The sequence below is a fragment of the Venturia canescens genome, chromosome 2 (genome assembly GCF_019457755.1).
Source record: "Venturia canescens isolate UGA chromosome 2, ASM1945775v1, whole genome shotgun sequence".
Taxonomy (NCBI): Eukaryota; Metazoa; Arthropoda; class Insecta; order Hymenoptera; family Ichneumonidae; genus Venturia; species Venturia canescens.
The window spans coordinates 29547679-29565839 of NC_057422.1; the positions used below are offsets into that span (position 1 = coordinate 29547679).

At 38.3% G+C, this 18161-nt stretch overlaps 1 protein-coding gene across 5 annotated transcripts in view; it reads left to right on the plus strand.

The window, feature by feature from the left end:
* Positions 1-18161, plus strand: part of LOC122406617 (solute carrier family 23 member 2) — a 1354473-nt gene that overhangs the window by 537318 nt on the left and 798994 nt on the right. For all 5 annotated transcript variants that reach the window (XM_043412169.1, XM_043412170.1, XM_043412168.1 and 2 more), the window contains 2 exons: positions 14577-14703; positions 14776-14896. In XM_043412169.1, coding sequence (XP_043268104.1) covers positions 14577-14703; positions 14776-14896 — 248 coding nt within the window. The remainder of the gene's footprint in view (positions 1-14576; positions 14704-14775; positions 14897-18161) is intronic.

Genomic DNA, 18161 nt, shown 5'->3' on the forward strand with positions numbered 1-18161 from the left:
TGACAGATGGTTGTACATATATACGTTGACGAAGTCTGAGCGTGGTTACATTCATGGAGTCTGACCGTGGATACGTTCATGGAGTCTAAACGTGGTCGGTCAGATGGAGTGAGCCAAGATCGGTGAGCCAATCAGAATGCGTTGAGATACAACTCTACTACCACTAACTCACGTCAAAACGCGTATACGTATACGTCAAACTCGTAATGTGTCAGTAACTTTTGCATAATCTTAAGCCCGTGCAAAGTTTTTTCTCAGCAATTACGCCACCGATCATGCTGATTTTGGGCTCATTCGACAGAGAACTTCTTAATTAGCTAAAAGTTCAATTTTCAAAGCCGTACATAACTCATGAGCTTCGCAATTAAAGAAAATCGCATGCGAATTTTACCCCCACCACCGCGAATCGTTTTATTCAGAGAAAGTATAGTCTCGGCGAGAGCCTCAGGCCAGCAGACGACAGGGCTGTCAATGTACTTGTCCCGAGACTCTACCGAGTCTCTTGATTCCTGTTTGGAAAGAATTTTTGAGAGGTTATAATGAACGAACGTTTTTTTTCTCATTAATATTATTATTATTTAACACTATCCAATAACCATTATTATGTTTTTACACTCCGCACGCAACAGCACTCTGGGGATCATAACCTCAAACGTCAACATGAAGTGAAATCTCGCAAATGTGCTATCTTCGTATATATTACGATAATTGCACAAAACAACTGTAATTTCTGAGAAACGTCTGTTTTTTTCTTTTATTCACTCAATTATTAACTGTACTTTTTTTTACAACCACAGCTAGTTGTACACTGACACTCGCCTTTCGATCGAAATTATGTCTGCTGTTAAGCCCGCTACACACACGGTCAATAATATTGCACAGTAATATTGCACAATAAGTTTATATGGTGTGTAGTGTGCCATAAATTTAAGATAGCTCAAAATTCTGTTCAATGATTGCGCAATGTTTCAATACTACATCTACATGTTCAATAATTTTGTGCAATCACCTATATTGCGCAATATTATTGACCCTGTGTAGCAGGGCTTACCGTTGCTATTTTTTTTTATTTAAATGTCTGCTGTACTACCGTGCTACGTTCTGAAGTTGTCGTCAGATTTTCAATCATCAACAACCAATTTCAACAACCAATCATAACATCTGTAAATGCATGTTGTCAGATCCAACTAATCAGAAACTCGAGAGCATCAAAGTGCCTTTGATTGTGTTGTAAATACAGACACATAAATTCTAGAATGTGTTGGTAACTTTTGCATAATCTTGAGCCCGTGCAAAGTTTCTTCTCAGCAATTATGCCACTAATCATGCTGATTGTGGGTGGAATCGACAGAGAATTTATTAATTAATCTCCAGTTCAATTTTCTAAGCCTCAGATGACTCAGGAGTTTCGTGATTGAACAAAATGACATGCCAATTTTACCCCCACCACCACGAATCGTTTTATTCAGAGAAAGTATAGTCTCGGCGAGCTCGGGCCAGCAGACGACAGGGCTGTCAATGTACTTGTCCCGAGACTCTACCGAGTCTCTTGATTTCAGCCACGGACAACATTTCAGTTCTTCTAAAATCTCGTTATTGTCGTTGCAAAAATCTTCGTCGACGTCTTTCGAAAGTTCTCGTCGTTGTTTTTCGAAACTTGTCGTCGCCGTTTTCGTCGTTCTCGTCACCGATCACTTTAAAAAAAAAAAAACTCCCCTGATCCCACTTCTGACACCAATTGTAGGGAAAACACTCGTAATCTTGAAACGAGCCCTGGGATTCGGATTAGAGAAGGGAAAAAATGAAAGGGAACACACGTTTAGGAAAATTATTTAATTCCTTGACAACAAAATGCTCGCACGTTTTTCTCTCTCGTCGTATTTTTCTTGACTGTTTCCTTTTTTTTTCATCCATCGCCCCAAAGATCTCGCTCCATTGCATATTAACAAATTCGCATCGCTTTTAGTAACTCACATGAGAGATCACATCCGCACACACACATGCATACATACAATCCCTGTAACCTACACTTATGTGTCGTATTTCAAATCGAATTTTGGAAGCGAGTCATTGACTAAGGAGAGGTGATTCCCAGGATAACACCGTTAAGTGAGGGACTTTGTCTTGGGGGTTATTCAATATTAACTAATAAAAAAAAATTGTTATCCGTAAAAAGAATCCCATCAGTAATTTTTGGCGGAAAAAAAGTTAATTCTGTCAAACTATGGATGTGATTCATATGAATACCATGAAAAGTTACAAAAAACGAAATGATAAAGTGGTAGAATTTTCAACCGAAAAATTGGATTTTCTCGCATTTTTCTTGCTCAATTAGGTAAAATCCATTGTTTAAATAAATTTTGAATAGAATCTTTCAAGTATAACTAGAAGAGTCAGATTGCCTTCAAATGAAAAACAAACCATAAGGATTGGACGCATACTTTATGTTCTATAACTTTCACCAGTTATGAAAATGTAATTTCGAGAAAATCTACCCATCATTCAAGATGTAAATATTGAAAATATGAAAGAAAAACGTATCACAAGGAGAAGAAATAAAAAAAATTACTGCCGTTTTATTGAGATTTGATGTAAATATATATAGGGGTAGTTCACCCCCTTAACTTGATTTGCGATAAAAACGCAAAAACACGTATCTACAATTTTTTGGCCCTCTTTAAAATGCAATTAAGTTCATCGAGATCGGTGCAATATTTTTTTGTTATAACGATTTTGTGAATTTCAACTCCTATAACTCTTTTCCTTTGCAACCCCCCGATATAAACAAGTTGCATTTTTCATCGTTTATCATTAAGATAATTATCCATTAGATGTATTATCTCAGGTGAAAATAGGTGAAACCTGAAAAGTACCCCTCGAAGGTCTCAACTTTAAAAGGTGATTTCAACCCCTAGAAACGTTTTTCCGCCGATAAAAAAAATACGCGTCTTTTAGATTTTGATGTAGAATAACATATTTAAATTTCATCAAAATCGAAGGATGTCAGCAGAGAACCTTTCCTTGTGAGTATCTCTTTGTCTTGGTTCTTGATTCTTGGGTACTTTCAGCAACGATTTTATCACATTAAAGTAAAAATTTAGCTTTGTCTGTCTTTTCGGTTTCCAGCATTTTATTGCTTAAGATAAAATTCTGGAGTACCGTTCCGTTAGCCATTTTCCAAGCAAGTTACACTAATACGACGTAATTGATCTCTGTCACTTACGAGCCTCCGCGCCGGAAGCTGATCTCGAACTCCAGGTTGCATAATCGGCTGACTCATCCGCCCAAAACTACGCTGAAGCCTTCCGACATTCGAATGGGTCGCTGGATTTCACCTACGTTCAGAGGAGTGCCTCTGTGCATCTCTTAGCTCCCGGATTTAATACGAGGGTTCACTACCATCGAAACTCAAACTTGACCCTCCAGTCGAATTCATCGAGGCGTTCAAGTAGAAGTCAACTTCGACAGCGAATGGAGACCCACTCTCGCTACAGTGCAAGCTCCATCAATCGCACTTCATCTTCCTGATCCAGAGGCACTCATTCCACCGGTCGAGGCGAACTACAGCATAGAAGGCGCATCACCGTGTCCCATCCCAGCCATATCTCTTGAAGGCTCGAAGTGGCGTGTCACGTCAACTTTCCCACCTTTAATTTGATGTGAACGCCTTTTTGTAAAAGATCAGTTTGATCACAATAATAATTTGAATAAATGAGGTTTGACACCTCATTGAAAAATTGATTAAAACAGAAGACTCAGTCGCAAATCATTCTGCACCAACGCATTTGACAACCATTGCTCAGGCTTCTGTTCGCATTACTAAACTCTGCTTGCTCGCTGCTTCCTCCGAATCATCGTCGCTCGTTCCGCATCACTATCGATTTCAAACACTACTGAACATCGCGTTTACTACTGGACGCTCAAATACCTGAATCTTTCCTTTATACCCTTCTGTGGTGTGAATGTATGTATGGATGTGTGTGTGTGTGTGTGTGTACGCCTCGGATTGTGAGTGGTATACGTGAAGGTACCGAGAGGTAAATATTATAAGAAAGAGGATTGCTCCGTTTTCGAACCGAGATTAACGACGGTCGACGAGGAACGCTCTCGTTAGTTCGACCCGAGCACGGAAACTGTACAGATGCGAAATTTAACGAAACCCACATATCTCGAAATAAACTCTATTCAAACGTTTGGCCGTCTTTTGCAATTTTTTATTTTTTCCTAACAATATCAGAAGTGGGATCGAACTCATAAACTCACGGTATTTCTATAAATCATGTAACTAAAATCAAGTCGAAAATTCGCGAGTCGGGAAAGTAAACGTGGCATCCAGTCCGGGGTAAAACCATTGAATAGGCGTGGCTCACGAATTCCGAAAAATACTGCGGAAAATAAGAGATCAACGGTATTATTATTTCGCATAGTTTTCGGATCGCGAATCTCGCGTCAACCCGAGATATCGACGAGCGTTTTACGTTTCGCCAACAAATAAACTCGCGACGGAAAATCGATCTTACGATTTAAGAAATACGCGATTGACACTTTAGAAGTTCGATTAAATCGGACGGATTGCGAAAATCGGAATAAATAAAAACCAAGTGGTATTTGGTAAGAGGTAGTCGCGTGATCCTCAAACGGATTCGGGGTGGCGCTTTAGACGCACTCCGAAAAACACATAGAAGTCGCGTAATCCTCGTTTGAAGTTGAGGTGGTGCTTTGGACGCACTACTCAGAAAGCCGAAAATATTCCACGGCGAACAAGTGAGTTCGCGAATCATTTCGAGTGTCGAAAATTCGCGGTTGACCAAAGTGTGGTCAAGCGAAATCGTTTATGACTCTGTGTACGGTCGAAACGGTGTGTGTGTTGTTTACTCGCGGGACAGTTGAGAGAGTGTACAACACAGGTCTCGATAGACAGTGAGTGACTTCGAGACGGATTTTATCGAGCATAACAATCTATACAGCGCGTGTATAAACCAAAGATGAGTCGAGAACCGAGTGCTTTTCAAGTTGCCGAATTGAGGGAGATCCTTCGAGATCTCGGACAACCGACGAGTGGCACGAAACCTGAATTAATATTGAGGATACAAAATGCTGACCCGAGCGGCGCGTGGTTGCGAATACCGAACAACGGAGGCTCGGACCAGGGAAATGAAACGGCTCGAAACAACGATGATGGACGTCAAGTCAATAATGCGAATAACGGGGAAGATCTAGTACAACGAAAGCTGGAATTACTGCGTCGAGAACGAGCCGTACTACAGCGAGAGCTGGAGCTGGCTCGTAACGAAAACGATCAACTGCGAGCAGGAGAACGCGGGAATGCCCGAATAAACGTCGAGCGACCTGGTATTACTATAAAGACGCTGGGGGATCTTTTAAGTGATTTTAAGGGCGCCAATGATACCTTTTCACAGTGGTCGAAACAATTACAATTCATCAAAAACACATACGACCTAGATGACGCCACCGCGCGGATTCTCATGGTTTCCAAATTAAAAGATAAGGCCCTGAGATGGTTTCATTCCAAACCTGAAAACATTCAGCTTGCATTTGACGAAATTGTCAACGAATTACGGAATTCGTTTGATCACCGAGTAAATAAGGTGACGCTCCGTAAGCAGTTCGAGGGGAGACAATGGCGCGCACCCGAATCGTTCAGCGAATACTACCACGAAAAGGTTATATTGGCGAACCGGGTCCCAATAGCCGACGACGAGGTCATCGATTATCTCATCGAAGGAATTCCCGACGTCCATTTACAGAGTCAGGCTCGCCTGCAAAACTTTGACTCGCAAGAATCTCTTCTCGAGGCTTACGAAAAGATTTCGCTGCGCTCGGATACAAAAAATCGATCGAAGGGGGCCGAGACCAAAGGAAAAACCGAGGGAGGATCATCAAAACTATCAGCAGAGAGCGGGAATATGAGAAAATGTTATAACTGCAACGCGGAGGATCACCTACTGCCAAACTGTCCGTTGCCCAGAAACAAAAGGGACTCTTGCTTCGTTTGTCAAGCAGCAGGTCACCGAGCGAAGGACTGCCCGCAACGCAGCACAAGACAAATCAACAATGTAGAAGAGATTCTAAACATCGAGGACGAGTTTTTTCGTTCGGTTACGTATAAAACTTCTTCGTACGACATTCAAAAAGAATGGTCGGTAGGAACGTTGATGGACACGGGGAGTGCGGTAAGCCTCATCAAATTAAAATACGTCCCGGGCGATGCCATCGATCCTCCGGACGAATCCCGTGATCGATTTTGCGGTATAAACAAGAGCAGTTTGATTGTATTCGGAGCAGTCGATTTGGATATTCAATATAATCAGGAAAAAAAATGGCGAAACTAGAATGTGTGTGGACTATAGATCACTGAATAAGCTCACGCTCCGCGATAATTACCCATTGCCCTTAATCGAAGACCAGCTTGACGTTCTGGCCGGGAAAATATATTATAGCCTACTCGATCTTAAGGATGGTTTTCATCACATCTCAGTGGCCGAGGAGTCTATTAAATACACCGCTTTTATCACCCCCTGTGGCCAATTTGAATACTTACGCATGCCCTTTGGGCTAAAAACCGCGCCAACGCGATTTCAAAAATGGATCAACGAGATCCTTGCGAGACCGATTGCTGACGGGGACGTCGTCGCATACATGGACGACTTCCTGATTGCAACAAAGACACTCGACCACCACAGGGAGGTCATGAGAACCGTATTTAAGCTCCTCGTGGCAAATAAACTCGAACTCCGGTTAGATAAGTGTAAGTTTGCCTTTACCGAAATCGAATATCTCGGATATAAAATTTCCGAAAATGGAGTAAGCCCAAATAATGAGGGCGTGGCAGCGGTACTGAATTACCCCTTGCCTCGCGACACTCGCGGTGTGCAGCGATTTTTGGGAATGAGCTTGTATTTTCGAAAATTTATAGAGGGATTTTCGGTAATCGCAAAGCCTCTTTATGCGTTGTTAAAAAAGAACGCGCGCTTCCAGTTCGGCGATGAAGAAGTAGGGTCTTTCGAAAAATTAAAGTCCAGCCTCGTGAAAGCACCGATTTTGAGCATATATTGTCCGCATGATTTAACCGAATTGCATTGCGATGCTAGCTCGCACGGATTCGGAGCGATTTTGGTTCAACGCAAGGCAGATCTGAAGTACCACCCGATTTTTCACTTTTCGAAGCGTACGACTGATTGTGAGAGCCGGTATCATAGTTTCGAATTGGAAACGCTGTCCATCATTTATGCTTTGAGACGATTCAGGATCTATCTTCAGGGAATTAAGTTTAAAATTGTCACTGATTGCAATTCTTTGAAGATGACCCTCGACAAAAAAGACATAAACCCACGCATTGCGAGATGGGCTCTAGAACTATAGAGCTATGATTATGAAATCGAACATCGGTCTGGCGCTCGAATGCAGCATGTAAACGCTCTGAGTCGTAAATCCTCTATATTTACGGTGGAAGACAATCCGTTCGAAGTAAATTTATCGTTGAGCCAAAATCGTGACCCGACGATCAAAGAATTGAAAACAAAACTGGAAAACCGCGAGGATAAGAATTACGAAATGCGGAATGGGCTAGTCTATCGCAAGCGTAACAATGATTTGCTATTCTACGTTCCCGAGGGCATGATTGTTCATGTTATGAGAAAATATCACGACGAAATGGGCCATATGGCCGCCGAAAAAACGTGCGAGGCTATTCAAGCAACGTACTGGTTCCCAAACATGAGAGAGCGCGTAAAGTGCTATATACAGGACTGCCTAAAGCGTTCAACTCTGTAACCGGAAAACGCGAGGGCTATTTGCATTCTATTCCAAAAGGGAATGTCCCGTTCGCAACCTTTCATATCGATCATTATGGCCCGGTGGACTATAAACAACTTCTCAAGAAGTACATTCTCGTCGTGATAGATTCTTTTTCGAAGTTCTTAAAGTTGTATGCCACGAAAACGACAGCCACTCGGGAAGTTGTAAATTGTTTGCGACAGCACTTTGCTAATTATAGCCGCCCCAAGGTCATTGTATCCGATAGAGGAATGAGCTTCACCTCTAACGAATTTGCCGAATTTATTGAAGAATGCGGCATACAGCACATAAAAATCGCGACGGGCTCCCCGAAAGCGAACGGGCAAGCCGAGCGCGTGAATAGAGTAATCGGGCCGATGCTTGGTAAACTTATTGACAACTCGTCAGGGCGCTATTGGTATAAAGTAATAGATGATGTAGAGTACGCGATTAACAACTCGATTAACAAGGCCACTGGCGAAACACCGAGCAAGCTCCTATTTGGCATCAATCAACGCGGAAAAGTATCAGATGAAATCCAAAATTATCTCGAGGAAAATATTGAGGCCAAACCAAAAAATTTCGAACTAAGCCGCACCAAAGCGGAGGAAAATATAAACAAAGCCCAGGAATCAAGCAAGAAATACTACGATCATAAACGAAAAGACCCACATATTTATAAGGAGGGTGACTATGTTGTTATTAAGAATTTCGAGAGTACGCCCGGAGTTTCGAAAAAAGTCATCCCCGAATTCAAAGGACCTTATCAAGTTATAAAATCACTGAGAAATGACCGATACGTCGTTAGTGACGTAGAAAATTTCCAAGCCACGCAGAGGCCTTATAGTGGAGTCTGGGAAGCGGCGAACATGAAACCAAGGCGGCCTCACGAAGGTTCTTAAAAAGTAAAACGTTAATGTAAGGAAGAACAAACAAATCATAGTAATAGGCAAACCTGTATATATACATATATATAATCGAGCGTGATCTAGTAGAGTAAATCGAAGTCCGAGACGGACTTATTGTCAAGATTGGCCGAACTGTGGTGTGAATGTATGTATGGATGTGTGTGTGTATGCCTCGGATTGTGAGTGGTATACGTGAAGGTACCGAGAGGTAAATATTATTCCCCTAGGAAAAAAAAGGTTGGGACTATTGCGAAAAAGGACTATTCATTCAAATAAAAATCAATCATAAAAAAACAAAATTGTACGGCAGAATCCGGTTAAAAAATTTATTGACATGCGATTTATTATTAGTTTAATGTTCTTAATAATAGTATAGGTTAGTTATACCGAATGAAATTCGTTCGCTGGAAAAAGTGAGAAGTAAAAATTGCCGTCATTCCAATACCAACTGGGGAGTTATTTTTGGAAGCTTGAACATATTTAATGTGCAAAATGTTTTTTATTTATCGATGCACAATAACATCCCTTGTATAGTACAGGACAATTCGTTTCCATTTTTATTCAATTAGTGCAATTAAAGGAATATTACTTGAAGATAACTCTCTAAATTCGCTCTGCATGAATATTTGTGCTCGATCAGTTCTAGAGAAGCCCTGATTTTTATTTGAATAAACAATTTTAATGGAAAGTGATGGGCCGGACAAGTAATTTTAACTCATATTTAAACATAATTTGTATCGATCCAATCGACGTCGAATATTGTGAATAATATCAGAAGCTCCTGAAAGTCTGAAAAGAATCGATTTTCTTATAAGTCTTTGCCACCATAGAGTAAGAAATGACTAGCTTGCATGTGATTTTTTTGCATTTAAAAGCTTCTTAGAACAATTCCATAATGTTGAAATTTGGAGTTACTCATAAATTACTTGTCCTTCGATTGATATCATAAATTTTAGTGCTGCACGTAACTCAAGTGGTAACTTCTTTCAATTCATTAGAAAATACTTGGCCTCGAATTGATATAATAAATTTTAATGCTGCACGTAAATTAGATGGAATTTTTTTCAATTGATTTAGCTGTTCGAATCAAATAAGAAGAATGAGGCATCGGTTTCCAAAATGATTTCAAGCGCGATTTTTCGGTTTTTTATTTTTTACTTGTTATTTGATTCTTTTGACACTTTAAAAAATATATACAGATTAGTTTTTTTTACAGATAATGTTTTTTCAAGATTTGTGAAATTTTTTTCAAATAGTTCTGTATTTTTTTTTATAAAATAATTTTTTTGACAATTTAAAAAGAAAATTTTTTTAAAGTTTTTTTCATGGATGGAATTATCAGCAAACGAGGGACCATCAATGTACTTGTCCCAACCTTTTTTTTCCTAGGGGAAGTTTATGGTTTGATATCACGTCTTTTTTCTCAAAAGTTCCTTATTTATGTTCTGTTGACTATAGGATTTTAGTTTAAATTTCTATGAATTATTTATGATTTTCGTCTTATAACGTTGGTTTTCACGAAAAAAGACCTATTTTTCGTCAAAATTGTACTGGACATATTTCGTCACAGGTCTGTCCTCGGACTTTGGCGATTTTTTTCCTTGTACCTTAATATGTTTTGTCAATTAGGAACCAAAGAGCACAATGGAAAGCGGGTTGGAGGCCGAGATGTGATTTTCGGCTTATAACGTTGGTTTCTACGAAAAAAGACCTATTTTTCATCCAAATTTTACTGAAAATATTTCGTCACAGGTCTCTCCTTGGACTTTGGCGATTTTTTTCCTTGTACTCTAATATGTTTTGTCAATTAGGAACCAAAGAGCACGGTGAAAAGCAGGTTGTAGGTCGTGACATGATTTTCGGCTTATAACGTTGGTTTCCACAAAAAAAGACCTAAATTTCGTCAAAATTGTACTGGAAATATTTCGATAGAGGTTTGTTCTTGGACTTTGGTGATTTTTCTCCTTGTCTTCTAATATGTTTTGTCCATTGAAAACTCAAGAGCATGTAGCAATGCGTGTTGCGGGCTGAGATATGATTTCCGGCTTATAATGTTAGTGAAAAGAAAGGAAAAGAGAAAAGATAGATCAAATTCAAGACACAACGAATACAACAGAATTGGCCATTTTTAAATGTCGTTTTTGCATTCTGAATCTAGACATTTTCGTGTCATCCAAAATATGCCCCCTATGAAATATATTTCCAAAGTTTGCAAGTGGCCGCGGAGATCCAATTATCTACAGTTTGATAGGTGCAGAAAAAAGGCACCCGGAAACATTTATTATGTCAGAATTCAAAGAAGTAAAAAAAACTGAGCCTACTTAATTCAACAGAGCAACGGAATTCAAAGACGTTTAAGGTACCTGCATTGCTTGTGGAGGAAAACAATTTCATTTCAGGATAATTTAGAAATAAATTAGGAAATTCAGAAATTTAGCATAGAATTTAGAAAAAGGAAAATTAAGATAATTAGTAAAGCTGAATACTTTTGTGATGAATTTTTGAAATTACATGTTATGATTGGAGTAAAAAATTTAAATAATTGGCGCACGTGCTGCGACACAAAAATATCAAAGTTTGAAGGTATTCGCTCCATACCGTAGTAATACAAACTTTAATACTATTTGAAAAGAAATACGTTAAAACTCGCTGAACAAAGTTCCATTACATATTACCATAAAGATAGGGGGTGATACTTAGCACATATACTTATCCACAGAAATTTCCAAATTCGCAGGTATCAGCTGCAATTCAATGTATCTGCGCAATGAGTTTGGAAGACAGCAATTTCAAATCCATCCATAAATGAGCAACTGAAGACTTTTCTAATGAATTTTTCACTTCATATTTATGTTACGGTGCGAGTCAAAAAATAAAATGAATGGCACAGTATATAAACTTTATAGTTTGCAGATTTTTGCTGTATTTCAATGATCCAAATCTATAGTATTAGAGTGGAAAGTTGTTAGAAGTCTTGATGTTACATTAAAATGACATAGCGCACATAACATTCAGAAATTCTGTAGGTTTCCATGATGTTGGCAGGTATTATACTTAATCGCATTGAAAACTGAGCAACTGTCCACTTATCGTAATGAATGTTTTCACCAATAATTCCACATTTGCAGTTTGCAGAGTAGGAATACTCAACATACACGTCATTTCATAAGTATTGTTGTCAATATTTGTGTTTGCCTACCGCATTCCGAAGATTCAACTTTTCATATTATCAGCAAAAAAAGCATGCAAAGACTTTTTGGAACAAGTTTCCAAATTTATTACTCGACAGACCAGGTGGAAAAAGAATAACTACACTTATATCAAGACCAGAAACTGTTTTGAGAATCTGTTGTACAAAATGTGCGATTGATGATCATAATTGGAAACCTCTTGAATCACGTTACCACAATCAGCATGAAGAAATAGTAGAAAATCATAGGACACATATTAGGCAACCAATTAATAATATGCATCGATCCACTGCAAACCGATGGAGTCAAAACAAGGATCGGAAAGAGCAGAGCCATAGTTAAAAAGAAAAAAGACAGCGCAATTGAAAGAGAACAGAAATCAAAATTCTTTCATGTATCTGTGCATTAGTTTCTGAAGGCAGTAATTTCAGATCTATTCAGAAATAAGTAGGTGAAGACTTTAGTAATGAATATCTTCGTTAATATATTCCAGTCGGAACCAAAAAGTTAAAAGATTGGCATACCTGCTATTTCACAGAAATATCAAAGTTCATAGGTACTTGCTACGTACCAGTTATACAGACTTTGGTGCTATAGGGAAAAACACTTCAAAATTACATGAACCACATTTTTGAAACTTATTATGACACATTCAAAAAAAATGTGACAGATACGATGCATGTTGAAGCAAGCAAAATGCTGTAATTTTGTATGTCTCCATGGTTATCCGCAGACAAAATATTTGATCACATCCAAAAATGATCAGGTGTAAACTTGCAGACATGAATTTTTCAACCCACAATGCCAATCGCAAACATGGTCTGGAAATATTCAATATACATGTCACTTCATCACTTTGTCGAACTTTAGAGGTGTTCATTGCATTTCGAAGATACAAATTTTGATATCATGAAAATTAAGCACCCAATGACTTATTGAAATAAATTTCCAAATTTATCATGTAACAACTCAAGTGAATATATCTATGCATTTACATGGCCCAAAGATTTTTCAAAACTTGGGTGTATGAACAAGCAATCATGAAGGCTTTTTGTTATAAATATTTCAAATTATCTTGTTGAAATTAATATAAAAAAATAGAAATACGAATATCTCTCGTATTGTCTGGAGAACAAATAGAAATTAGTATGACAGTACACTGTAAGCTAAGGAGGTGGAAAAAAGGGACCGGTGAACACAGCCAAACTAAATGAAAGAAATTATGACAACAATACATTGAATTACTTGACCAAAGTTTTTTGAAATTTATTTGAATTCGTTTACACACAACCATCCACCTCTTTCTTTAATGTAATTACACAACATAGAATTTCTGTTTGGAAAGAACGTTTTAGAGGTTATAATGAACGAACGTTTTTTTTCTCATTGTTATTATTATTATTATTAAACACTAATTAGTCACGTCATTAATAATATCGATTCCTTCCACTTTTCAATAACCACTTTTATTTTTCTACACTCTGCACGCAACAGCACTCCGGCGGTCATAACCTCAAACGTCAACATGACGCGAAATCTCGCAAATGTGCTATCTATGTATATATTACGATATCGAAGTAGAACAGATAATTCTTAATTTTCACGACACACATTATTCACGTTTTCACTTCTCAACATTTTACTCACTCTCAGTACACTGTATGAGATCAATTAATCCACTTTTGAGGTTTTATTTATTATAGATATTATTGTCGTGAATTGGGCTCGAAACTTATTGAAACTTCTTTTATGAAAAAAATAAAATTGATTATATCCACTGCTATTTCCAATAATGTTTTATTTATTTAAACGAAATTTGCAAATCTTGCACCGTTGATCCACGGGGCTACGATCGCAATCACTTTATAATAACATAACAGACGATAACAGACGGTATACAAGAAAACATTGAGGACTATCAGAAACTTTCTCATCGGCGATTAGTCGAGACGGATAGATTCTCACCGGTGATTGGTTATGATGGGCATCAAGAAGCCCTTGTATGTATCGGTCTGAACCCATATACGGATACGTCAGCTGCGTAAATGTGTTGGTACTTTTTGCATAATCTTGAGCCCGTGCAAAGTTTTTTCTCAGCAATTACGCCACCGATCGTGCTGATTTTGGGCGCAATCGAAAGAGAATTTCTTAATTAGCTGAAAGTTCAATTTTCAAATTGCGACATAACTCCTGAGCTTTGCAATTCAAGAAAATGACATGTCGATTTTACCCCCACCACCGCGAATCGTTTAATTCAGAGATAATATAGTCTCGGCGAGAGCCTCGGGCCAGCAGACGACAGGGCTGTCAATGTACTTGTCCCGAGACTCTGCCGAGTCTCTTGATAAGAAAGAGGATTGCTCCGGCTTCAAACCGAGATTAACGACGGTCGACGAGGAACGCTCTCGTTAGTTCGACCCGAGCACGGAAACTGTACAGATGCGAAATTTAACGAAACCCACATATCTCGAAATAAACTCTATTCTAATAATAAATGATATTTTTTCTATCTTCAAATACGCTTATGTTCTATTTCCAGGTTTTTAAGGTTTATAAGATGTCTTGGAGTAAAAAGGGATCACAATTTCTCACATCACTTATGCCAATTTTCTATCAAAGAGCCTGAAGCATTCTAAAGAGTAGCTCAAATTTTCACTTTTTTCTGCCGTTACTTTTTTAGGTATAATAGGATGGATGCTGAAATTTATAACACCACTGACCATAGTGCCTACCGTTTCCCTAGTGGGCTTATCTTTGTTTGAAAATGCAGCCAATGCAGCATCCCAGCACTGGGGCATTGCAGCAGGGTAAGAATTTCCGAGTTCCTTTTCGAAATAAGATATCTGACATCGCATAACCATTGATTACGTTGTTTTTAGAACGGTCGTGATGCTCACACTTTTTTCTCAAATTTTGGTGAACGTGAAAGTACCAATTATTACGTATCGGAAAGGAGACGGTTTACGAATTGTTTGGTTTGCGCTGTTCAGATTATTTCCGGTGAGTTTTTGCATTCAAAATCCTATGAGGGTACATTTTACCCAGTTCAGATTTTTCGAAGATTCGAGGTGAAATTTAGGGGATGTTCAGAACGTCTTATAAAGATCTCCCTACGTCCTCGAAATTTGATGTTCACTGCTATATTTGTAACGGCGTTATGATGACACGACGGCTGCACGACGACACGTCAACCTAACTGTGAAGGGCTCAAGGTCTCAAGGGGTACGAAGGCATTAGAAACGTGGAGGGGAGAGAGTAAGGTTACCTAATAGCAATTTCAACTCTCCAAGCGATTCTAACTCTCCAATCCCAGTCGTTTGGAGGTTAAGAATTTGTTCAAATATTACACTTCCCCAATGATAGATTGATCTACACTGCCGGCCAAAAGTATGGGGACACAAGATGAAATTTGTTGATGCACTAAAAATAAGTTGCTCGAAAAAACGATACCGAAATTTTGTAATAATTTTTTTTGATGGAGACATATGGAGCTTCAATTGACGCCCTTACAAAATGTTTTTCTTTTTTTCGATCCGTTACATACTTTTGAAGTTGGCAATTTTTTAATCTTTTTTGGCCCTCAAAAATCGCGTGCATGGTTCGTAGACATTTTTTCTCGTAGTATTCTCGGTGGAAAACGTAAAGAGGGGAGTGTAATAGCCTGTAATTTCAATTCTCATAAATGCTTTCCCACGCTATACCCGTAATTTCACATCCGCACTATATTTTTCCATGCACATTAATTCCCACTTATGGCCCACCCTGGCGGACCAAAAAATACACTTTCTTTTTAATTTATAAATTTGAAACTATGGGCCGGAATATTTTTATTTTTAACTGAATATCATAAAGGGTCTCAAGAATATCATTGTAAAAATTTATTTGAAAATATTAAAAAATGGCGTCTTGATGTTGGTTGCCGCAAAGGTCCTTCACACGATACGCGCGGTCCTTGGTCCCAGTGTATCCGTTTTTTTTACTGTTGAAAAAATTATGGTGAGACAAAAAAAAAATTTTCATTTTTTACCGAATTTTTTCGAGCAAAAACATTGATGAAAAAAAAACAAAATAACAAATAATTTGTTGGAACGAAATGTCCACGGGATTTCATGGGAATATGAGGGTTTACCATACACAACAGCGAAATTATTCATTCAAAATATCTTACAATGAGTTCGTACGATATACGTGAAACGATGTGAAAAGTCTTTGTGGCTGAAGAGTTTTTTGGATCTGTCATCGGAAATTATCGATATGGAGACACAGGACGGTCCATCGTTGCAGAAGTTGCCGAAAAGTCGCCTCGATTGTCCTCATCATCATCACAACAATCAGAATTCGAAATACAATTGTGCGAATGCGAATGTGAAATTGCTTAGAAGTTGGCTATATGTATTGTAACGCTTTTCCCAGTTGAGCGACAAATTATCCCAATTCCTTTGTTGTTGGGCGCCAGCCGAGGCTTTCTCCTCAACAAATTTTTATTGAATTAAACAAAAGAAATAGGCTTGAGAATTTACCAGACTAGCTTTAGATATTCTCGGTAGAGGGGCGTGAGCCTTCTCGAGGAAAATAATTACGGAAATGCAAAGCTGGCATGACAAATACGGTTTATTAGAAAACAAAATAAGAAACAAAGATAATGTTAAAAATTTCCCAAATATTTCAGTTGGTAATTCCGTCAATATAATATTTGATTAACAAATGTCACCTCTGGTGAATATCTGTTCTCGGATATAATTCAAACGATAATATCTCACAATTTACAATACGTAAGGAAGGCGTGGCCTACGAAATTACGATACACAGGTTCTCGGTGACAGAACAGGACATTACGATAATTCTTAACCTAGGACTCTGATCCGGATGTAAATTTTCAATTTAACGAATTCCGCTCGGCAATTTTATTAATTCCACAACGATAAGAAATTTAATATTAATGAACAAACAAGTCAAAAAGAACGTTAGAATTCACTTCACTCGTGCGACAAAGTAACCATTCGATATCGTTCAATTTTCCGATATTTTACCGATTTTAATTTGCGGGAAAAATAATACGAAACGAGACACCATTATGAACGAGACAACGGCTCACCGTAATAGTTTCAGAAGTTGTAACTCCGGCAATTATCTTCGGGATTACAATTCGACTTCGGGGCGTTGGCTTCTCAAAGGCAAAAGATGAGGCTCAAGAGAATGCGTCCTTCCTCGTTTTGGTCCGGATTTCGAGTAACGAGATCGATTCGAAATTTCTATAACGCGGTTTCTTGGGATGAACTAACCCCCCACTCTTAGCCTCCTCGATTGATCAAGCTATTAACGGGTTCTTCGAGAATCTTCGCGAATAATTCGCCCTCATGATTTCAAATTGTCGACGTTCGAGAATATTCGTTGTTGACAATATCGACGTTAGATCTCGGTGCTGGTAGACGCACCGCGAGTTCGACGGTTCGGGGTGAGGGCTTTGAGTTAACGTCCCCCCGCTCGATGTTTTGAATCTCGTACTCGATGACCAACGAGATCTACGATGAAATGATGGACGACCTTCTATCTTCGAACTGCCCAATTTCTCTGCTCTCGCTTCTTCCTTGATTTTTTGAAGCTCGTCGCTCGCTCATAAAATGTTTAAATGTGAAACAAAAAGGAATATAAAATAAAATTCATAATATTGGTTTCTTTATCGCTTGAGACTTTTGAGGAGTATTCGTTCGAGAGGAATTCAGACAACGTCGAAAAACGCCTCGGAGCCATGTTTGAGGAATTATACACTTTTAAGTGACGAGCAGAATTGCCACGTCACAGTATATCTAGCATTGTGTGAACTAGGGATTTTCAAATAAACAAAACATTTTTTACGATGATATTTTTTTTCCATATTTTTATTACCCCTAGGAAGAAAAAGGTTGGGACAAGTAAATTGATGGTCCCTGGTTTGCTGATAATGCGATCCAGAAAAAACTTGAAAAAAAATTTTTTTTAGAATAATTGTTGCGTGAAGATCTGGTGTTGGTGGGGAAATAAATGACGCAATGCAGGTCGGCGTAAAAAGTGTAACAAGATGGTGCTTTATTTGATATCAATGGTAAAATAACAATGAAGGAATGTCCCGACAATGAATGACCATCCATAAAAAAACTTGAAAAAATTTTTTTTTTAAATTGTAAAAAAAATTATTTTATACAAAAAAATACAGAACAATTCGAAAAAAATTTCACAAATCTTGAAAAAACATTATATTAAAACAAAAACTAATCTGTATCTATTT